At 28.4% G+C, this 25,367-nt stretch overlaps 1 protein-coding gene across 12 annotated transcripts in view; it reads left to right on the top strand.

Moving 5' to 3' along the window:
- LOC107447892 (lethal (3) malignant brain tumor) overlaps nucleotides 1-25,367 on the top strand; it is a 52,478-nt gene that overhangs the window by 12,820 nt on the left and 14,291 nt on the right. For 11 of the 12 annotated variants that reach the window (XM_043043013.2, XM_043043015.2, XM_043043016.2 and 8 more), the window contains 7 exons: nucleotides 3,195-3,530; nucleotides 5,076-5,179; nucleotides 8,475-9,182; nucleotides 10,360-10,528; nucleotides 12,862-13,021; nucleotides 21,576-21,651; nucleotides 23,373-23,540. In XM_043043013.2, coding sequence (XP_042898947.1) covers nucleotides 3,251-3,530; nucleotides 5,076-5,179; nucleotides 8,475-9,182; nucleotides 10,360-10,528; nucleotides 12,862-13,021; nucleotides 21,576-21,651; nucleotides 23,373-23,540 — 1,665 coding nt within the window. In that variant the 5' untranslated portion in view covers nucleotides 3,195-3,250. Of the gene's footprint in view, nucleotides 1-3,194; nucleotides 3,531-5,075; nucleotides 5,180-8,474; nucleotides 9,183-10,359; nucleotides 10,529-12,861; nucleotides 13,022-14,617; nucleotides 15,204-17,268; nucleotides 17,438-18,738; nucleotides 18,899-21,575; nucleotides 21,652-23,372; nucleotides 23,541-25,367 lie in introns of those variants that run through there. The other variant, XM_043043019.2, reaches the window with a different exon arrangement.

Genomic DNA, 25,367 nt, shown 5'->3' with positions numbered 1-25,367 from the left:
CAGAAGGTTATTTTTTTTCAGACACTAATAGTTAATTAATTTAAAATCACAGTTTTATTGATCACTTTTATTTTTGATATGAAGGTATAATTCTTTAGGAATTAAATTGTCGTCTGTTTCGAAACATTTTGACATGTCACAAAATTTATGAATTTTTCGTATGACCCGTTGATCAATTAGAAACGAGATTTCACTACATGATAATAAAAAAAGTTATCATGTTAGTTTTTAAAATTAAATGCAATGCAAATCAACACAAAAGTTTTTTCTCTCAAATCTTGCAGTATTAAAAAGATTCACAAATTTCTCTGGTGTCTGTTGGATTAATTTTGATGCATCAAAAGTTGAAGTATATTGGCAATAAAAAATTCCATGACGATGTTCAAAAAAGTCCTTGATTTTTCCAAATATATGAAAATATAAAAATTTTAGTTAGAGAAGTGTAAAGTTGATAAAATATATTTTTTCAAAAGCAGTTCAGTCTACATAATAAAGGTTAAAAGCTCTAATAATAATGTAAAACAGTGATAAAAGTTTAACTCTTTGTTTAAAAATAAAATTAATGTTGCATAGGTTCGAAATAATGCTAAAGTAAACTTTTTTTTAGTAAACTTAGCAATATTATCCACCTCTCTTCTACCCCTTAATTACCCCTCTCTTCTGTGTATGGAAGATTTATGAATTAAAACTTAACCCAAAAAACATTCTGGTTGTGTCACTGCTCAAGGCAGTGTAATTGGCATTAAAACTTCACAAATTATAAAAGTAGGATAAACAAAAATTGCTATGAATGCAAATTATTCATTGTAATGCTATTGGTTTGATATTATTAACCTTACAAATAAAGTTCCTAGGTTTTCTAAGCAAGAAAGTGTATTAGGTACTCATTTTAAATATTGTTTAACACTATCTCGTTAAAAAGAAAAAATATTTTTTCCCATTTAAATTTTTCGCATTTATATATCTGTGGTGCAGATTGTTATTGAATATTGAAATAGATAGTTTTGTTTATACTAAAAAATTAACCAAATTCGGAAAAAAAAATTATGCATTGCCAAATTGTTTCATTTCCGTAACTTAATTTTAAATTGTATTTTCTTTCTTTTTTTTTCATTTATAGGAAATGTAGCTATTAATTTTATTAGTTTTAAGGAAGGGGTGTAGCGTAAAGTGTGTTAACTTTTGAATTACTTGAATTTGACCATTTTTATGGATTGTTTTAATGACTTTGATATTGTTATGAATATTTGACCTATTTTAAAAGCTAGAACTTTGTATTCTCAACTTCCATGATTTTGAAATATTTTGTTTGAGCCTCAGATTTTAGCAATCACCATATTATTGTATTTAAATAAATCTATTTCTATCATTTTTAGAGTTTGAAAAATAATGAGCAAATAAAATATATTTATTAATATTAAATATATTATATTTTAAAAATGATAATCTTCTATGGATCTATGGTAACTGCTATAAAAGAACTCATTAAGGAACATCATTCATTATATGTAAATGTATTTATTATATGTGTTTTATTATTTATAAAACATACTTAAGGCATTTACAAAAACATTTGATATTGTCCAACTTATTCTTATACTCTAATTTTCACAAGAATTCCTTGGATTCTGCATTTTGTAGGAAAGTTTTTCGTTATTTAGTTGAAAAGAAATCTAAGAAATTCAGAATGGTGCATCAAAATTCAATAAACTGTTGTTTAAAATGGCTATTTATCCCTTAGGAAACTTGCACACCACGTGTAAACATCTAAGAATTCAGTTTGAGAAGCTTTAAGTAACCCTATAATATTTTAAATTATAAAATTCAGTAATCTATATTTTAATAAGTATTGGTATAATCTATATTTAATAAGTATTTTAATAATATTGACTCTTAAAAATATTTGGAAAAACTGTTTTTAAAGAATTATTTCTTTATTAAAGTTTTATATTTCTTTTCCAATAATAGAATAACTAGTTGCTAGTTTGTTTTTTTAAACAATTATTTAATATTCTCCTGAAAAGAGAGTAATCTCTGTGTTTTGTATTGTATGACACCTGAAATGCTTAAGAAATAGTATCATCAGTGTCAAAACAGAATTATTTGGACACAATAATTCTATGTTTTAGCACTGTTGTTATTTATAATATTAGTTGATGATGTTATTTAATATAATACTGAAATAGTTTATTTTTTATCTGTGTTTTTCTATTTGTTGTGATCATTTTTGTGTCATGATCTGTGGCCAAGCCTGGGCAACTTCCATGCAGCACAGCACCCCATGAGAAACTTTAAAAAAAACGTCACAAAAGCGTAACAACTTAAAAATATAACATGTAACCAACCCGGCCATGCTTCTACTTTTTTTTAAAAAAAAAAGAAAAATTGCAAGTTTTTAGTTTAAAATTCATTTGGTGCTTTGACTATTGTAGGTGGTGGGACAGATCTCAATACAGAAATATCCTCTCCTTGNGCAGTGTTCCCCAACCTTTTTATCACCGCGGACCTGTCAACGTTTGATAATTTTATCACGGCCCACTGGCGGGGGCGTTGATTGTTTATATTTTAGATAATTTTGATTTATTAATTTTAGTTTAAGTGTATTTAAACATGCCTTCAAAATAAAATACAGTCACACCAAAAGATAAATATAAAGTGATTTAACATTTTAACTTACTAGAACGTTAAATCACTTAGTCACAATCGAGAGAGAAGACGAAGTTCTTCATTAGTTCCAATGTAAATTTCACGCCGCACTTTCGTGTTTTATTTATGATATTTACATTTAGGATGATTGACATTTATTTTAATTAAAACTAAATGAAAGAGAAAATAGTTGCTGTGGTTTCCTTCTTTTTTACTTTTTAAAACATTAAAAATTAATGGACCTCAAATATTTTTAATTTAGGGTATAAACCTAGGAATTTAAATTCAATTTCAATGAAATGGGTGGCCTGGTACCACTTGATCCACGGACCGGGAGTTGGGGAACACTGGTCTACAGAATTCAAATTTTTTTTCTTCCAACATTTAAAAATAACTAATTGTTTTCATGAAAAGTATATATTTTTATCATTTTTGAAGAATGTTTTTTGTTTTGGAAAGTAGATCCATTATTAATGTATTTATATGTATTAATTTTATTACTGTGTTTTGTGTTGTAATTTTAATTGAAGTATTTTTTTTTTTTTTAGAGTCTATACCCATAATGGGTTGTTGAATTATTAATAAATAGTTGTTAGCATGTGTAATGGCTGTGGTTGTATCAACTTCTTCTGTTGTTTCCACTACATCAGCTTGCCTATCTCCACAACTACCTCTCTTATCATTACGTGAAACTGTTGCGAAAATTAACATGCCTGCAGTTGTTCAGGGTCCTGTTGTGAATCCTCAAATGTCTCATACTTCTACTTCAGTAACTGCTGCCGTTGAGCCTTTGTTTAATTTCAGTATAAGCAATGGAGAGATTCACCCTGTTACTTCAAATGCTGTTCCTAAAATTGCAGTTCCTCCTGTTGTTACATTAAATGGTTAGTTTTAAATGTTTTCAGTTAAAACACTCAATGTTGTTTTTGCACATGATTTGGTGTTATTTTTAAATGAAAATCTTTAGTTATAATGTTAAGTTAAAGAAATAGTTTTTTTTCTTCAAAAATTAAAATTCATATTGTGCATGTATATAATGCAGTGTTCTTACTGTCTTCTGATGAACCTAGACAGTTTGGTTAATCTATCTGTAAGATAAGGAATTTAAAAAAAAGAAAATAGCCAAAGGAAGAAAAATGTTTGATTCAGCTTCAATTAAAGACTATCGACGGCTTCATTTAAAGACTATAAAGGGCTGAATTCAATTAAAGGCTACAGTGGCTATAAAAATAATTATACTCTAGAAGTTTCAGAGTGTCGAGAAAATAAAGGAAATTCAACTCTTTTAAAATACAATTATCTACCTCGTATTAACTCCTGTGATAGAGTGCACGAGTAGGTTCAATAAATAAAAAAATATATTTTTCAAATTGGCAAATATAAATAATAATTAACATTTAAAAATATTTTACTTTTCTAGTTTTAGTGTCGTCAAGGGTTTTGCAAGAAGGAAAAGAAAATATTTCTTTTTCAGTTTTTGTAATTCCCCTAATATGGTCATTCGCTGTATTTTGTCAAGGTTTGGCAAAATGGTGCAAACCCTACTGCAATGTGATTTTGGTTTGTACAATTGTATGGGCCATAAAATCGTATAATAATATACTTCTGACACTTCATTTTTAAATGCAGTCTATTCTAAAAATTGAAGAGACGCTAAGAAAATTTCAAAATGGGTAGTTTTTGATATAGTAAGTTAAGAACTAAATATGTTCTAAAAAGTAAAAAAATATATTCTAAAGTTAGACTCATTAAAACATAAGAATAACTACTAATAAATATGTATGTAAAGATAGCTGACTATAAGTCTAAATACAACAACGATAAATTTATTTTTAAAAGTAAGACAAACGCAATTATGCATTAAATAGAAAAGAATTGAAAAATCGCAATGAACTTACATTGTGATTTTTCTGAAAAAATTCATTTTCTATTTCGAAAAATAGTTGGTGTAGCAAGGTTTTGACAAGAAACCCTTTGACATAGGAATTCAAATTGACATAAGGTGGATATATAATGCCAAGGGGAGAAATATTTTTTGACATAGCAAGGTTTTCGAGATATCGAGAGTATACTGCCATTAAATTAAAGATAATAAAAGTCATTAGGTGATTTCGTAAAACCAAAAAGCTGTCATGTTACTTCCTATTTCAAAACTTGTTGAATTCTGAAATCTTTAGACTCCTAGTTCTACAGATTTTAATCGATGAGCATTTATACAATAAAAAATATAAAATGAATAAAAATAATAAAATTTTCTTTTAAATAGTTTAAAAATGTAACTATACTTAGTCATCAGCATAATCCAGTTTAATCTTAGAAATACTGTTTAAAATTACTTATTATAGGTTATGAATTGTTTTAATTAAGTTTTATGAGATTAATAAAAATGATATGTTTTGTATTGTAACTATTTTCTAATTTTTTTCTAGTTGCACAAAACTTGAAAAATGACGCAGTGACAACAACTAGTCAAAAGCCAATTATTGTAACTGTATCAAATATGCAAGGAATGCCATCTGGAAAACATGTTAATGTAATTATTATTTTTGTAAAATTATGAATTTTTATGTGTACAGTAAACATCCAATTATCTGTGGTATCGAATGGCCCACTAAGAGCGGATAAGCGAATTCCTGGATAATCTGCAAAGCGCTTAAAGTGGAACCCATCGTCGATTTTTTAAATATAATTGATATACAGTAGGGAACTGATTATCCGGACCATCGCTATTCCGGATAACTGATTTTTCTGGTTTTCTGAATCTCTACAAAAAGCCGTTTTTTTTATTGTTAAACTCAACAAAAAAAAATTTTTTTTTTGAAATAATCTTAAAAAGAAGAAAAAACGATGAAGGAATACACTAATGATTATTTCCAAAATGATGGTAAGGTAAACATCTTTCAAAAAAGAAAGAAAAATCCTAAAATCTTATGAGGAAAAAAACATTTTTCTAAAAAAATGGCGGTTTTAAAAAGGTTTTTTTAAAAACATTTTTTAAAAAAAAACTTTTTAAAAAAATTTATCGAATTTCGTTCCAGTTTTTTGGTTTTCCGGTTTTCTGATTTCCGAATAACGGGTTCTGTATTGTATTTTCATATCTATTTTTAGCATTTGTCTTCACATTTCCTTATACATTTTTTAAAATTTCTTTTTGTATGAAAAAGTCCTGATTTTTTTTTGGTCTTTTGATATTGAACCTCTTTTTATTTGACATTGCAGATTTTTTAGTTAAATTTTGTCACTAAGTGTCACATCATCTTGATCTCCTATGAATTGACTTAGTCCTTCAATGTCTGCTAGAGCTGTATCATGACTTATTTTTTTCTGAGTCTAATCTTCTTCATTTTCAGCATCTGTACCTAATACTCTATCTAAAACTTCTTAGTCTCTAAAACATTCTGTTCCCTGATCATCCATGTCACAATTGTACCATTCGTTTATGATTTCTTCATCTGCATTTACAAGTATGCATTTTTTTTTGATGAAAATAGTGCACTGGACAGTTGACTGCTCTTGTCCCTTTGAATGATCTCAGTTTTTTGATTTCCCTATCACTTCCAGTTTCTGTTTTTGAGATCTTGTAGCATTGCTGCATGTCATTATTGTTATTCTTTCTTTACTGGATTTATGTCCTGGAGCTTGCCGTTTGTTTTCAAATGCCAATGTGAAGAATTGGCAAGTATTTCCAAAACAGTCCAGATTGGTCATTGCAAATTTGTTCACATGAAAGCCCTTCTAGAGACTGTTCAAATTCTATTTTAAAATGTTTCAAAGCTTGAAAGTCACCACTTAGTTTCTCACCATGAAGGATGATTTCGCAGATCTCATCGCATTTTTTCAATCACGTCAACCATCCTAAAGATGCATGGAATGTTCCTTCGAGATCCAGCATTTGAAAAAATTCATTCGCAAAAACAATGAGACATAAAGTAGGAATTCTTTCACTTCTAACTTGCATTATCCATAGTAAGAAAAAGGCATCTAGATGTTCATATGTGCTAATTTTAATAGTTTTTCGTTTTTTTCATCGATGAAGAATTATCTGAGAGATGAAAATTGCCACAATTTATTTTTTTGCTGCTTGAGTATGTCTCGAAAAGTAGTTTCTCCTATTCCATACTGTAAGTTTAAATGCTTTTTTGTGGCACCATCTTCACATTTTTAAATCTACTGTATTTTATTTTGAATTGATAAAACCACCTTTTTTAGTCATTTTGCAAAAAAAAAAAAAAGGCAAAAGTCCAAAATAAAGCAGGCACAAGCAAATTTTTAACTCAGGAGTTCAAACACTGTTGAATAAAGACTGCACAAAACGATGTTCAAAACATGTGAATTAGTTCTTATTAGAGTAACCATGCATCCATAATTTTTAGAAACTCCTATCAGCAACAAAACTAAAAATAAACTACTAGCAGCAATTCTGAAATTCCTGCTTCATTCTTCTTCTTTCAGGGGTATAAGTGTTGTGTGGAGACAATACTTATTTGTTAGTTATCAATTTTATAACTGATAAGAGTTGTAAGAATGTGTTACATGTTGACTGAGGATAATTCATTCCATTCTTCAGGAGAAACTAAATTTCTCAATATCATTCATTGAAATTTGAACTTGATCCTGCATTTGTAGTTCAACAGCTATAAATCATGATTTAAGCTGTCTTGCTCTTTATGAATGCCTTGCCTTTTTGCACCTTTTCAATGCTCCTTTTACTTAAGTAATGCACTTGAGGCTGCAATGTTTAAATGTAGACTCATTATCTGATTAATTGGGAAAACCTGGACTACGAACATGAATGTTTGCTAGTATGTTCCCGAAATTCGTAAAATGATTCCATCTCTATGAAATTTTTATTTCTAAATGCGATGTTGTTTATCATTTCACAAAATAAAAAAGGTGAAACATGAATGATCAGCAAATCAGATTATCTACCCACAGATTATCGGGAGTTTACTGTTTGTTAATTGAGTTTCTTTTTTTTAATAAGAAATTGTATGAAACAGTTTTTTTTTTAAAAGTTAATCATGGACTTAATATTTGCCTACAATGTTTTTAACAAGTCCTTTATTTTGTTTTATGGTTAATGAAGTGCCCTGTGGCAGAACTTTTTTGGACTTTCTGCTATATGTCTCTCTAGCACTAATATCTTTCTGCAAGACATTTTCAATAATAACAAATATATATGTGACTAATTTAAAGTGACAAAAGCATTGTCCTTACAAGGAAAAAACCTATTTTGATTAATAAATTGCTTTTAATTTTTTTAATAGAATATGCAATATTTGTTTTATTCAAGTACTATGGACAATATTCTATGTAGGAAAAAAAACGCACTTATTATTTCCTTTTTCGCATTTTGTAAATTATCACATTGAAAAAAGGGGGGAAAACAAATTAAAAATCGAGGAATCCGTTGCAGTATCTACTGGGAAAAAAAAGATTGACAATGAAATCACATGCATCAGACTTTTTAATAAGGGGTTACTCAAATGCGTGTTTTGTTTCAAAATTTGGTTTTTGCAATAAACATCATATTAAGAATATCATATTTTAAAAACCATGTGAAAATCAACATCAATAACTGTTTAAAACACAATTGTAACACTATGGATTTACGAAACCGAAATTTTTTACTTCTCAAAAGCAAAATCTTTCTGCAAGAACTAAGTTATTTTCTGCGACAATGTTGCTGTGTCGATTCTGCCACGGTGATGAAATGTACATTATGTTTTTCTATTACTGTTTACTATTATGATCATTATGATTTTTTTGATTTATTATGATTTTTTTTCCTACTATGTGTCTTAATTATTTATACTTTTTGTCTCCAGCTAACTTCCACGACCAATGTATTGACTGCACCGCTTATATCTGCACCTGTTCACATGGTTGCCCAACACTTCACCACTGAAAAGCTACCAGCATCTACTAATCTCATGTCGCTCCCTACTCTTCCCAGAGCCGCTACTGTTAACCCAGTACTATCTGCCAAACCACGCCAAGCACAACACATTACTCCCCTTCTTCCAAGTGGCATTCTTACCAAAACTGGACAACTGGTGATTGCCAGCGCCAATAGTCCTTTGATAGGTTCTTCATCTGGCTCAGTTATAACAAGCATGTCAGGTATATCTTTGAATAGCAATATAGTTACAGTGACGCCTGTGTATGTGACGTCAACCACTCCGCTGATGTCCTTTCCTAGTAATTCTGGAGTCACTCTCAATCCTGTTTCTCAAGGGCAAATGATTACCACTATGATTCAACCCACGGCAAATGCAAAACCAACTTTAGCTCCTAATAACAAAACAATAATGCCTGCTGCATTTCTTAAGCCTGTTAGTATTGCGGCTGCTGCTCCTTTTCCAGTAGCTGTGCAACCTACTCCTATTGCACCAGCGGCTATAACTATAGCGCCAGTTCAGACAAAAGAGCCTGAAGTGGAACCTAAGTGCGATCCCAAGCCTAATGAATTTGATCCAATACAGGCAATGGAATGGAAAGATGGAATCGCAACTCTACCTGGTAGTAATTTAAAGGTAAATTAAATAATGTACTTTAGATTAGTTTTTTTCAATTTATTTTATTAATTTTAAAATTTTTGTTTAAAAGAAATTAGCTTCAGGGCTCAAAATTAATGGTGGTCTGTTGTCCAAGACCACTAAAAGCTGACTTGAATTACCATAGAATAATAATCAGTGGTTCCTTAGACCAGCAAACTATTTAAAGGGATGGTGTGCTAAATTGACTTTTTAGAATTCATGTTTCAGATGTTGTCTTAATCTTAAAATAGCATATTTCTTCATAATTGTGACATTACACATTCTCTACATTAGAAATTTTCATTTTATGAACTTTTTATTTAAGAAAAAAAAAATTGGTGTAATTTATGTAGGAATTGGCATTGGATATAAAATGCAGGAATTGCTATTGGGTTATAATATGAGGAATTTTTTTCCTCCAGATTGTAGGAATTTTTTTTCCCCAGTGACAACCCTGACTGACTAAAATTAAATTTGCATGTGAAAAATCAAATTCCTTTGATAAAAATTTTGAAGTCAATGGCGGTCACCTCTGAAAATGACCAACCTCCATTAACGACCATTTTACGTAACGGAGAGTGGTTGCTTCTGAGAGGTTTCACTGTATAGAATTTTATGTATTGTTTTGCCTGTTAGAAATTAACCAGGGTTGCCACTCCATAGGGAGAACAAGAAAATTTGATCATGGAATACTTTGTTATTATTAAATTATTATTTTGTTATTATTAAAAATTCTTTTTAACTAAATGAATATGAGAAAAACACATTTGCTATACAGGAAGAAATCATAGTAAAGGATTGAAAAGTCCTGCTGAAATGCTTTAAGGATTTGTGACTGTGGATGTTGGTCGAGAATTTAACCCAAAATGAATCTTGGGCTATGGTACCACAATTCGCTAGTCTTATTAAGATGTGGCGTCTCTCAGTACAACTTACTATATTTTACTAATTATTCATAATATATGAATATATAATTGTCAGATGTATATATTAGGTGTCTATTTGTCATTATATTTTTTACTGATATATTTAGTTGTTGGCAGGTTCTTAAAGAAATAGATAAAAGGGAAATTTCTCTGTTGCTTTCTTATTGTATATTGACAGATATTTGTTGGTCATATAAGAATTCTTCATGAAAAAGGTTTTTATTTCAAGCGTAATTTTTATTTTCCAGTTCAAGTTGACTGAGTTTGGTACTCTCGAAATGATTAATGATGACATTTTTACTGCTTCTCCTTCTCCTGTTAAGCCTATCAAAGAAGAAACCTCTGTGGCACCACCGGAAGACAACACTTCTGAGACAAGACAAAAACCTGTAAAGAATAAAGAAATGTATCAGGATGGTTTGTATTTTATCTATAATTAACTTCATTTTAAAATAGTTTTTTTTAATATATATTTTAAATAAATTAAACATTTATTTTTTTATTATCTTTATGAAATAAATTTTGTATTTTTTTTTAGAAAGTAAACCTAGCAATAGCTCAACATGTAGTACATTAAAAAGAATACGAGTTAGTAGACAAAATAATTACAAGACATTTTGATTCTGAAATAATAAAAACTTAAGTAAAAAAAAATAATAAATCTAAAATTACATTTTCCCTGTATTTGATTTTGAAAATTGATTTTGAAAATTCTTGCAAAAGTTTATTAATAAAGATAATACAAAAATTGTTTCATTTTGAAATAATTTTTGAGAATTCAAAGTAAAACAATTTTCTTGATGCTTAAAATAATTTTTTTTCTGGACTAGGGGCTAAGTCCCCTGTTTTACCCCCGCAATAATTGTTGTTTCTTAGTAAAAAGCAGTTCTTTTTTTTTTTTTTTTTTTGCAAAAATTGAAATTATTTACTTAATATAATATATATACTGAAAAGAATTCTATTTGCTTATTCTTGTGCCTTCACTTCTCACGTTAAAATATTATTTTCTATTAGTATTATAAATATTTAGATCTATTCGTGAACAGAAGTAATTTTGAAATAACATTTTAATTGTTATAACATTATATTGTTCTAACAAATTTGGTGAGTTCACAACCATAATTTAATGTTTTCGCTTACCAAATGGACAAACGTATTAAATAGTATTTTTGCTTGCATCACATTGTGTATGAAGCTGATCGTTAGGTTCTAAATCATTTTACGAATCTCTATAACATTAATTTATAACAATATATTAATGTTATTTGCACAAAAAATAATTTTAAAACAGTTGGTAAGATTAGACATCTTTTTAAATAACTTTATCAAAAAATGTAGCACAGAATTGTTTTATAATATAATAATAAAAAAGAATAATCTCATAGTTTTAAACTCTTAAATCAAAAGTGTAATAATAGCAGTACAGGAAAATGCCTTTAAATTGGGTATAATATAAAAAAAACACAACTGCTTCCACTTAGTAGGAATAACATTTACCATGACGCAATGCTAAATTCTATGCCACTATCCACATAAATCAATTATTAATCAAAAATCGAATATCAATTACTTTTCTTTATAATGCAATAAAATCTGGCGAGCAGCTATCTAAACGATCAAACACTTCGTTTGTTTATTTGTGGCTTGAAGTTAGGCTCGCAGAAAATGCCGTTCATGGGTTAAATTTAGTAGGAATAACATATACCTGTAGGCTATAGTATACCCAATTAGGGATACATCAATATTTATAGAAAAACAATACTTTTACTACTTTTATTAATTTCATGCTGATGACAACCAAAACAATATGGAAATGAATAAGGAAAAACTGGATTCTACCATGTGATTTTTCTGGCCAATGAAAATATACCGACAACAAAGAAAAACTGCACCACCATTATTAGATTTTTATATATATAGTTAGATTTTTTATTTCCATGTTAGACTTAATGATAATTTGTTAAACCATTTGTTTTGTGATAAATTGTTTGCTTTTTTTTATAAACATTCTGCTTTTCATGATAATTTAAAGTAATAGAACATTTATTTTCTTTGTTTTGAATTAGTCATGGCATTTAAATAACTAATAAATTTTTTAAATGAGGTTCTTTTAAGTCGTGCATGGACAATAAGAAATTAAGGATCATTATACTATTTTGAATTATTTTGGAAACAGTTTGTATGATATATATTTTATTTCCCTGCAAACTTCAAATTGAATTAAATTAATGAATATAAATATTAAAATATATTTATCAAGCATGTGAAAAATAAATTTAAATCAAGAATAAATAAAAAAAGTAAATGTAAACTTTTTATTTTCTTTTTAAATTTTCTTATTTTCTAATAAACTTTTTATTTTCTTTGTAAACTTTTTATTTTCTTTTTAAATGTAAGATTAGACACTTTTTTATTTCTCTTTTTATGGTATTTTTCTGTGTATTATAAATTAAATAGGCTTAAAGATATTGTTTCTAATATTTATTTACATTTTTGTGTTAAAATTAGATTTCTGTTAATTAAATTTATGTCTCTTTTAATGTCTTGATAAAATTATTTTTATGCTTAGTATTTTTTATATTGAATACTTTTAAAACTATTTTTTTAATATTTTGTATTAAGGAATTAGTATTTTCTATTGATCCCTTTCTTTAACAATTTTTCTTTTGCAAACTTTGTTTTTATTTCAAATCGGTAAAATTTGCAAATTATTGAGAAAAAAAAGTAATTGTACTTTTTTTATTTTTTAGAAAGCAGCATTGACAAAATTCCCCAAACTGGGCCAAAAGACCAAGACATGTCTGAAGAATTATGCCGTTGTGAAAATTGCAATTGTTTTGGCTTGAAAGGAGAGTTTTGCAAAGGTGGTCGTTTTTGTAGTGAATCTTGTGCCACAGCTTTTAACAACAAGTAAGTTTTAAAAGATTTTAATGTTAAATTTTTTTATTACATATGTTTCATATAGGTTTTCAAAATTTAAACAAATATACTGTGAAGCATAGTTAGAAATATGAGAGACAATATTTTCAGTTTAGTCAGAAATGTATATAAAAAATAATTCATATGTTAATTGTAGGTAGTTTTGTTAAAAATACTTGCTTCTCCTTTTTCTGGCCCTATAATACAGGGTTCATTTAAGGCAGGGTTTGCAGTGCAGACTGTCCTGTCTGTCCTTTTAATTAAAAATTCCACCCTGCCTGTCCTTTGAACTTAATTATGATCTCCAATATTTTAAAGGGGGAAAAATCTATTTGCTTGGATTATTTTATAAATTTACATGTTTGTCTGATAATTTTTTCGACTGTAATTAATTGTGCTTTGACCGTTTCCCTATGATTTTTAAAACTCTGGTATATTTAATACATTATTATCATCATTTTGAACTTGATCTATTTTTCATTTGAAGCGTTCTAATTCGTGATGATTTTATTGTTATTTCGTGTTGTTAGATAATTTTTGTGGAAGCTATTTATCCTTTTTTTGCCTTTTTCGCATGGGGTTTTCAAATTTGATTTTTTTAATATGATAAGATGTGTGAATTTGTATTATCACTTTTTGACGTGCTCGATCCGTGACTATTGTCTCTATTATTGGAATCCCCCATCCTCTTGGTGATGGTTTTTTCAGAAATTAGCATTTTTTTGCTCTTTTTACATGGTTTATCAAGTTAGATATGTTCAATATGAAGCTGTTACGATGTTTGAAATTCAAATGATGGGTTTATCGGCAGTGATTTATCATTTTATCCTTTTCATGTGGTATTTCAAATTCCAATATTTCAAATATGATCTTATTACTATGTTTTATTTGTGATGATTCTGTTGCAATTTCATGTTGTCGAATGATATTGGGTTGTTCGGAAAGTTCATGTCAATTCTATTGTACTGGATTATGTATGAGGCAAATTTAACGGACCACCCAATAGTCTTTTTGACAGTTAATTATCATTGCATAAACCCTTTTTAAATTCAATTTGTTTAACACAATTTTATTACGACATTCAAATTTCGAATTTGAGTTATCATTTTTAAGGCATCAATTTGTAACAATTCCATCATAATTAACGTCGTTTGGTGATAGTTTTTTCTGTTGTTATTTATCATATTTTCGGCCTTCTATACATCAGGGTGCGTAGAGTTTCTAAAAAGTACTTAAAGGTGCTTTTTTGTGGATTTCGTTTTTAAAAGCTTTTAAAGGTGCTTTTTTCAGCTGGCGTTTTTAAGAAGTGCTTTTTTCCCGAATAATTTTTTTTCTTCCCTTCAGTGATATCTGGTGGATCCCATGCATTTCACAAAAAATGGGGAGTTTGCTACGTAATCATTCACGCGGACTTCATGTCGTACCCACGTTATGACTTGTGCATGCGCGCACACTTGAAACCGAACCCTGAGTGCTCCAATTCGGATAGAGAGTATCAGATCCTTATGAAATATTTTTTTTAAAATTTATTTTAATTTTGTTCTTGTTTATTTTATTTTACTTCTAGCACTTTTTTTGACGTANTCTTCCCAGAGCCGCTACTGTTAACCCAGTACTATCTGCCAAACCACGCCAAGCACAACACATTACTCCCCTTCTTCCAAGTGGCATTCTTACCAAAACTGGACAACTGGTGATTGCCAGCGCCAATAGTCCTTTGATAGGTTCTTCATCTGGCTCAGTTATAACAAGCATGTCAGGTATATCTTTGAATAGCAATATAGTTACAGTGACGCCTGTGTATGTGACGTCAACCACTCCGCTGATGTCCTTTCCTAGTAATTCTGGAGTCACTCTCAATCCTGTTTCTCAAGGGCAAATGATTACCACTATGATTCAACCCACGGCAAATGCAAAACCAACTTTAGCTCCTAATAACAAAACAATAATGCCTGCTGCATTTCTTAAGCCTGTTAGTATTGCGGCTGCTGCTCCTTTTCCAGTAGCTGTGCAACCTACTCCTATTGCACCAGCGGCTATAACTATAGCGCCAGTTCAGACAAAAGAGCCTGAAGTGGAACCTAAGTGCGATCCCAAGCCTAATGAATTTGATCCAATACAGGCAATGGAATGGAAAGATGGAATCGCAACTCTACCTGGTAGTAATTTAAAGGTAAATTAAATAATGTACTTTAGATTAGTTTTTTTTTTCCAATTTATTTTATTAATTTTAAAATTTTCGTTTAAAAGAAATTAGCTTCAGGGCGGCTCAAAATTAAAGGTGGTCCGTTGCCCAAGTTCACTAAAAGCTGACTGAATTACCATAAAATAATAATTAGTGGTTTCTTAGACCAGCAAACAATTTAAAGGGATGGTGTACTAAATTGGCTCTTTAGAATTCATGTTTCAAACGTTGTCTTAAATAGCATATTTCTACATAATTGTGACATTACACATTTTCTACATTGTAAATTTTCATTTTATGAACTTTTTATTAAAAAAAAAAATTGGTATATGTAGGAATTTTTGGTATAATATGTAGGAATTGGTATTGGGTTATAATATGCAGGAATTTTTTTTCCAGATTGTAGGAATTTTTTTTCTTCCAGTGACAACCCTGACTGACTAAAATTAAATTTGCATGCGAAAAATCAAATTCCTTTAATAAAAATTTTGAAGTCAATGGAGGTCACCTCTGAAAACGACCAACCTCCAGTAACGACCATTTTACATTATGGAAAGTGGTCGCTGCTGAGAGATCTCACTGTATAGTAATTTTATTTATTGTTTTGCCTGTTAGAAATTAAACAGGGTTGCCAGAAAATTTGGTCATGGAATATTTTGTTATTATTAAATTATTATTTTGTTATTATTAAAAATTCTTTTTAACTAAATGAATGTGAGAAAAACACATTTGCTATGCAGGAAGAAATCATAGTAAAGGATTGAAAAGTCCTGCTGAAATGCTTTAAGGATTTATGACTGTGGATGTTGGTCGAGAATTTAAGCCAAAATGAATCTTGGGCTATGGTACCACAATTCGCTAGTCTTATTAAGGTGTGGCGTCTCTCAGTACAACTTACTATATTTTACTAATTATTGATAATATATGTATATAGGGGAGAGTGGGGTCAATTGTAACATTTTTTACTTAACTATTTTTAACTAACAAAAAAGCCAATATATTATTAGTATTAATTGACAGACAAGTAAAGTAGACTATCCTCTACTAGAAAAAAAAAAAATATCTGATTTTAAATGTTATTATATTAGTTATTAACAATTTTTGACAGTCGCGCACTTGTTACAATTGTTCCCACATACGGGTTCAATTGTAGCAGTTCATAAATTCAGCTAAAACATAGTTAACTATACATATTATCATAGTTGTGATATATTTTTTTATTGATCAAAATAGTAGTGATATTTTAGGAGTAAAAATAATAATGAGCAGACTCCTAAAGGGTTAAACTTTTAACTTTAAGGGGTTAAAAATTTTAATTTATGCTGTGAAAGGTAACAAATGAAATAATGCACATGCAACATAATATAAATGATATAGGAAACTATTGGTGGTTCTTGAAAAGTTAAATAATGGTTTGTAAACATAAGATTATTTATTTTCAGCTGTTACAATCGTCCCTTTACTTATTGTTACAATCGTCCTCAAGACGCCATTTCAGCTGCATTTGTCAAAACAATGCTAGTTAATTAACAAAACTAATATTTTTTTTTTGAAATGTTAATTAAGGTGTCCACTTAAATATTTGGTTAATAATTTTTATTTGTTTAAACAAAATTATTTACAATATAATATTCTAACACCAAAAAAAGTACTTACGTAGCGTGAAAATGTCTTTTGTGATGTAACTCTTTCAAAAGTACATAAAAATGGTTGCCAGCAGGGGTGTGCATGTAGATTTATTAAATACACCTTGTGCGCCACCTAGGAACCAAATCTAGAACCCGACACTCGAAATTTTTGCTCTGTTACAATCGTACCCTGTTACAATTGACCCACCCCACTCTCCCCTATATTTGTCAGATGTATATATTAGGTGTCTATTTGTCATTATATTTTTTACTGATATATTTAGTTGTTGGCAGGCTTTTAAAGGAATAGATAAAAAGGAAATTTCTCTGTTGCTTTCTTATTGTATATTGACAGTTATTTGTTGGTGATTTAAGAATTCTTCATGAAAAAGGTTTTTATTTCAAACATATTTTTTATTTTCCAGTTCAAGTTAACTGAGTTTGGTACTCTCGAAATGATAAATGATGACATTTTTACTGCTTCTCCTTCTCCTGTTAAGCCTATCAAAGAAGAAACCTCTGTGGCACCACCAGAAGACAACGCTTCTGAGACAAGACAAAAACCTGTAAAGAATAAAGAAATGTATCAGGATGGTTTGTATTTTATCTATAATTAACTTCATTTTAAAATAGTTTTTTTTAATATATATTTTAAATAAATTAAACATTTATTTTTTTATTATCTTTATGAAATAAATTTTGTATTTTTTTTTAGAAAGTAAACCTAGCAATAGCTCAACATGTAGTACATTAAAAAGAATACGAGTTAGTAGACAAAATAATTACAAGACATTTTGATTCTGAAATAATAAAAACTTAAGTAAAAAAAAATAATAAATCTAAAATTACATTTTCCCTGTATTTGATTTTGAAAATTGATTTTGAAAATTCTTGCAAAAGTTTATTAATAAAGATAATACAAAAATTGTTTCATTTTGAAATAATTTTTGAGAATTCAAAGCAAAACAATTTTCTTGATGCTTGCTAATAATTTTTTTTCTGGACTAGGGGGCTGGATCCCCTGTTTGTTGTTGCTCACCTACCCCCACAATAATTGTTGTTTTTTAGTAGAAAACAGTTTTTTTTATTACTAAAGTTGAAATTGTTTACTTAATATAATATATATACTAAAAAGAATTCTATTTGCTTATTCTTGTGCCTTCACTTATTTGCTTATTCTTGTGCCCTCAAAAAAGTAAATGCAAATTTTTAATTTTTTAAAAATTTTATAGTATTTCTCTGTGTATTATGAAATAAATATGCTTAAAGATATTGTTTTTAATACTTATTTACATTTTTGTGTTAAAATTAGTTTTCTGTTAATTAAATTTATGATGCCCGGTGGCTGAGCGGCAGCGCTTCGCGCTGTCATGCCACAGGTCCCTGGTTCGATCCTCAGGCTGGGCAAGGCTGACTATGCCTTTCATCCCTTCAGTGCGTCGATAAATGAGTACCAAGCATGGTTGGGAACTAAACACTGGGGGTTCCGCGTTCGGCTGACCACCGGAACATCTGCTCCTGCACCCCAGACCCCAAGGTCAAGAAAACTGAGATGGGCACAGTAGGCCTTGGCCCTCATGGGCTGTCGCGCCGCTGAGTTTAGTTTAGTTTAGTTAAATTTATGTCTCTTTTAATGTCATAAAAAAATCATTTTTACGCCTTAGTATTTTTTATATTGAGTATTCTTAAAACTCTTTTTTTTTTTTTAATGTTTTGTATTAAAGAACTTAGCATTTTCTATTGATAATGCCCTTTATTTAACAATTTTTCTTTTGCAAACTTTCTGTTTCTTTCTTTTTTTTCTTTTTTTTTTAAAAAATTATTGAAGCTTTCAGTTTTAAAACGGTAAAATTTACAAATTATTAAAAAAAAATTAATTTTACTTTTATTTTTAGAAAGTAGCATTGACAAAATTCCCCAAACTGGGCCAAAAGACCAAGACATGTCTGAAGAATTATGCCGTTGTGAAAATTGCAATTGTTTTGGCTTGAAAGGAGAGTTTTGCAAAGGTGGACGTTTTTGTAGTGAGTCTTGTGCCACAGCTTTTAACAACAAGTAAGTTTTAAAATATTTTTATGTTAAATTTTCTGCTTTCATATGTTTCATATGGGTTTTCAAAATTTAAACAAATATACTGTGAAGCATAGTTAGAATTATGAGAGACAAAACTTTCAGATTAGTTAGTAATGTATATTAAAAAATAATTTGTATCCTAATTGTAGTTCTGTTAAAAATACTTACTTCTCCTTTTTCTGGCTCTACAATACAGGGTTAATTTAAGGTAGGATTTGCAGCTCGGACTGTACTTTTAATAAAAAAACCCACCCTGCCTGTCCTTTGAACTTGATTATGTGCTCCGATATATTAATGGGGGGGGGGAATCTATTTGCTCTGATTATTTTTATTTTATAAATCCACATTGTTGTCTGATCGTTTTTGCGGCAGTAATAAATTGTTTTTCGGCTGTAATTAATTGTGTTTCGACCGTTTCTGTATGATGGTGCATTTAATACATGACTACATTAATACAAACTCTGGCATTTAATACAAACTCTGGTACATTTAATACATTGTTATCACATATGCATTTTGAACTTGAGCTATCACTCATTTGAAGTGTTCCAATTCGTGATGATTTTATTGTTATTTTGTGCCGTTAGATAATTTTTTCGGAAGCTATTTATCCTTTTTTTGCCTTTTTCGCATGGGTTTTTCAAATTTGATTTTTTTAATATGATAAGATGTGCAAATTTATATTATCACTTTTTGACGTGCTCGATCCCTGACTATTGTCTCAATTGTCATATTCGTCTCTATTGTCTGAATTCCTCAGTGTCTTGGTGATGGTTTTTTCAGAAATAAGCATTTTTTTTTGCTCTTTTTACATGGTTTATCAAGTTAGATATGTTCAATATGAAGATGTTACGATGTTTGAAATTCGAATGATGGGTTTATCGGCAGTGATTTATCATTTTATCGATCCTTTTCATACGGTATTTCAAATTCCAATATTTCAAATATGGTCTTATTACTAGGTTTGATTTGTGATGATTCTGTTGCAATTTCATGTCGTCAAATGATATTGGGTTGTTCGGAAAGTTCATGTCAATTCTATTGTACTGGATTATGTATGAGGCAAATTTAACGGACCACCCAATAGTCTTTTTGACAGTTAATTATCATTGCATAAACCCTTTTTAAATTCAATTTGTTTAATACAATTATATTACGACATTCAAATTTCGAATTTGAGTTATCATTTTTAAGGTATTTGTGATTGTTGATTTTTTAAGGCATCAATTTGTGACAATTCCATCATAATTAACGTCGTTTGGTGGTAGTTTTTTCAGTTGTTATTTATCATATTTTCTGTCTTCTATACATGATTTTTTAAACTCTGGTATTTTTAATGTGTTATTACATTACATGAATTTCAAATTTGAGTTATTAGTTTATGACACGTTTGATTCGCGATGACACCATCATAAATCTACATCATCTTCTGGTCATCCTTTGGCCATTTCTACTTGTTTTTTTTTTATTCCGATAAATTTTATGCGATGTTATTACAAGATAGCTTTTCAATTTAGAGGGTCACTTTTTGACATGCTCAATTCAGATAAATTTTATGGTAAATCCAAGCGTTTATGAATCTTTTTTTTCTTCTTCTGGCATCTGTTTGCCATTTCTTTACTATTTCCGTGTTTAATTCATTTGTAATTAATACAATGTTATGGATAGCGAATTTTATATTAAGTAATCACTTTTTTATGCGCTCGATTCTTGAATGTTTCATTATATTAATTTTCTATCACTTTTTTTGCAGTTATTGCAATTTTTATTGTTTTTCATTCATTTCGATATCATTTTTAAAATCCTGATATTTTTAATGAGTTATTATGGCAACTCCATTTTGAAAATTCCAGAATTATGCTTATTTTAAAACCAATTTATGGAGTGCACAAATTTAACCGAGGATTTATTTATTCTCTTATTTTTTTTAAGAAAAAAATATTTTTTTAAATGGTGAAAATAAGAACTTTGTATATTTTGATGTCTTAAAAGATACACAGATATTTTATGCTTGTGAACAGTGCTCTTTTTTAGTGGGAAATAGGGTTCTTTTCAGTTTCTAGCACCCTACCCTTTTTGAAGTCTAGGATGTTACAATTTGTAGTGGTCATTGGGATGTTGAGCAATGTTATTCCAAACCTTATTTTCCTTAGCCTTAGATTTCCACTTTTTATGGCTAGATTTTTTATTATATTTATATAACTATCTTTTCATTATGTTCCAATTAAAGATTTTTCTGAAACCATCATTTTGGTTTATTCTTACTGATGCCTGCAGTTCATCGTGCTTAGCATTTTGATTTCATGAATTGGATGTTTTTCTGTCACAGTCAATTTTGTGACTGTTTCTAGTTTTCCACAGTGAATTGTTTATTGTTTAAATTCATAAATTGAATTTAAAAAAATCTTAAAATTTTCTTTTGATTACTAATATATTTTTATCTTTATTCACCCAACTATAAAGCTATACTTATTAATTATTTTTGTTAATATATAAAAAATTTTTACTTGCGATTCGTCTTCTTTAGGTAAACACAATACCTAATTATAAAATCTGCAATAATTACTTTATTAATGGTTACAGTTTTTAAAAATTACTCTTAAATTATTTTTAGTATATTTTACTTATTTGTTTTAAAATGACTTAAATTCTGTTTTAGACGGAATACAATATTAAAGAGAGGAGCCACCCGTGAAAAGACTAAAAAGAAAAAAGTAAAGATTGAAAGTAGTGAGGTATGTTGATTTTTTATAATGTATGTATTTGAGTATATAATTCTAAAGCCAGTGTAAGTTAACAAATATAATTTTACATAAAATGTGACTTGAAATTCAGCCTGTTAAAAAATTAGAAGTTGCATCATAAATTGTAAATTAGCTTCTTGCTCGCCTATGTGTTAGGGATATGTTTTTTACGTATGCAGGGTATTCTAAATATGGTTTTTGTAGAAGTATTGCACAGGTCATACATAGTTTTATAAAAGTACTCAATATCCACAGTTATTGCATGGAAGGTCATCTTGGTGTCAATTATGTTTAATTTTGTAATTTATCTCATACTCTTTGTTGGAGAAACAATTTAGGCTCTGTAAGCCTGGTGTGTATGCTCAAAATTGTATTTTTGTTGCATACAATAGCATTATCTTCTCATAGTAAACGTCAGTGAATTTAAAGTTTTTTTCTTATTCTGCAATTTATTCATGTGTCAGTTACTGAATTTTACTTTCATTAATTTTAGTTTGTATATTTTTAGTGTGTGTTTTAAAATGTAAAAATTTATTTTTTAATATGAATATCCATATAAATTCACATATATTTAGAAACAATCAAATTTTAACCATGATATTTAGTTTATTGTATAGCATAGCACTTTTAGCACAGTAAAGAATTTTTTTGCTCAGAAGCAAACCCTGGTTCTCTCAGTCCTGGCATGTTTTAAGCTTGCTACGAAATATATTGCACTTCCTTATCCTTAATGATTTCACTGAAATTTCCAATTTATATAAGGAGTGCTGAGATTTGTCAATTAATTCACTTATTATTATCATTCAAGCCAGGAAACCAATTGATTGAAAAAAAAAGTTTTTATATTATGACATCAAAAAAATAAAATAATTTTAAGAACAAGTAAAAAAGATAAAAAGTAAAAAAAAAGCATTAAATTACATGAAGTTTGAACTTAAATGAATAAAAGAAATAAGAAAACATGCTTAAGAAAACAAACTTAAGAAATAAAAAAACATGCAATTATGCATTTCATAGTTCTGATATAATGGGTCTTTTAGGTTTCTTAAAAAAATGCTATTTAAGAAGTGGTTAGAGTAAGTGTCACACATTATGTGAATGAAGAAACTTACTGAGTCAGTTGAATTAAAATAAAGTTTTGTTAAACTTCATATGTTTTTATGCTTATATATAAACAAAAATTGAACATTTTAAACAAATTTAATTATTCTTAAAAATGTATAGCTGTTAGTTAGTTTTCTTGTAGTAATGGGATTTTATAATTTCCTATTAAATGTCCTAAAATATTAAATAGTTTAAGCTATCTGAATTTTTTTACTATGCAATTTAATTAAGAAATGTCCAATGAAAAAAAAAAGGAGTTTTTTTTAATGTAATTGACTATTTTTTATAAAGTTATTTAATTAGAAAATTTCCAGTAAGCTTCCAAATATTTTTTTGAAAAATATATTATTGGTATGATATTAATTTAGATTTGTTCTGCATATAGTTGCCCGATACAGATTGAATTCATTTATTGTATAACACTAAAATAATATTAAACTTACATTGTTGCTACATGGTCAATATTTTTACACATAATTCGAACTTGGTTATTAAAAACCTTTTGACCTTCCTGCTCTTAAGGTAAGAGTGTATTTAGAAAAAATTAGACTAATTATTTGAAATATTTCAGTATGTTTCAAAATGTATGTGTTTGTATTTTCTTGAAGGATACTCCTACTTCTGAAGTAAAAACTGATATTAAGACAGAAGATTTTAAAAAAGAAATTAATGAAGATAAAATAGTATATGCTGAACCAAAGAAAGAGGAATTTTCATGGGATGCTTATTTGAAGAAGGAGAAAGGTATTGCTGCTCCCGTCAAACTATTCAATGAGGTAAAAATGAATTTTTCTAACAAAAAAGGCATTCCAAGTGTCGCTTATAAATAATATTTTTTCTTTTGAATATCTAAGTGTTAGGGCAATTATTTATAAAGGTATTTTTTCATCAAAAACCTTTAAAAAAAAGAAAAAACTTAATTTAGTTTCACACATTGTGAAATGTAGTTAGTATCTTTCCAAATTTACTTTGCTTATACTATGGACTGTCACAATCTTATTTCAGACCAATTTACACAAAATCTGATTATACCTCAAAATATTAATCTGCGTTTGAATTTTTTTTCGCAATCAATAAATAATTTTTTTTCTTAAATCTTTTATTTTACTTGAATATCTATTTGTACTTTTTAAAACATCTGTTTTGTACTGTGGTTGTTTTCTATTCTGTGTTTGACTACCTATCATGAATTTTTCTTTAAAAATAATTTTCTTATTATTTTTTTCAAAATAAGAAATAGCAAATGGTGACGAATACCCATACAACTCATCATCATCTTATTCCTCTTCACTCCAAATTGGAGCATAGGGTTTCTATCACATTTCTCCATCTCATTCTTATTAGTGGCCAGATATTTTGCTTCTTTCAATGCCTGTCTTATTGTTTTTAATTCTATTTCAATCGTTTTGTGTTCTGTATTTCTAAGTTTTTCACTTTTTCTATTCCCCTGAGGGTTCCAATCGAAAACTAGTTTTACTTTAAATTTTACAGGTTTACATGGGACATGACCAATCCATTTAAGTTTACCTACAACTTTTACATATAACTCAGGTATATTAAAATTTGTGTCAACAGACATAAATGCAATAGGCCCAATAAATTACCTGTTATGATTAAGTTTAATTAATCTTATTATTTATTTCTTTTTCCTCTCTCTCTATGTCATATTAGGATGTCAACATATTTTGATTTGATCAGCAATTATTTTGATTTAAGAACAATTTTTATTTATAAAAAAATAAAATTTTTTGCTTGACTTTAGAACATTTATTTTGAGGTTGGAAGAATTCTGCAATAAAAGTATTTAGTATGTTATTGTTAAAAGATTTTAAATTCACTTTAAATATTAAAACTTTTAATTTTTAAATTAAATTAAATTTTTATAAAGTTCATAAGTTTATATTTTAATTTAAATAATTTCTACAATAATGTAAAACCTTAAGAACATTAATAGTATTTATAATTAACCCTTTGCTCACTGCACTTAGCTCTTCTGTGCACCTATACCAGGCATAACCAAAAGGTTAGTAAAGTACAGAAACTAATTGAAACTGTGGTTATAATGTATAAATGACAAGATCTATAGGATTTTTAGCTGATGAAATTTAGTCAAGTCCTTTATATATAATACAATAATACATATTAACTTGAGTTGATTTTTTTTTAAAAATTTGAATTGAGAAAGAGATAAACAAAAATATGTAAATTAAGTAATTAAGTTTGCATAATTGTTTTTTTAAAATGGGAAAACCCTTTTTTTAGAAAATTATGCTTGATCTGAATGATCAAAATCAAATTTTACTGGATAAAATGTTATAACAAAAAAATTACACGATTGCATAGCTTTCTGATAAATGAGCTCTGTGACCAAAATAAAGATTTAAAACATATTTTATTGAATAACTTAGGTTTGTAGTTGTTTTTTTGTTTGTCAAGGTTTGTAGTTGTCCCAATATCATTCTTATTTTCAGCTATTTTTTTTTATTTTTTACTTAACTCATTTAAATTAAAATTTTTTTTTCTTTTTCTCTAAAAACCCTCACCTTTCAAAAAAAAAAAAAAGAAAAAAAAAAAAAAAAAGGATTCATTTCAGTGGCACGACT

This window comes from Parasteatoda tepidariorum, chromosome 4, assembly GCF_043381705.1.
Source record: "Parasteatoda tepidariorum isolate YZ-2023 chromosome 4, CAS_Ptep_4.0, whole genome shotgun sequence".
Taxonomy (NCBI): Eukaryota; Metazoa; Arthropoda; class Arachnida; order Araneae; family Theridiidae; genus Parasteatoda; species Parasteatoda tepidariorum.
The sequence above is the reverse complement of the archived record's forward strand: the minus strand, read 5'-3'. Positions and strand labels throughout refer to the sequence as shown.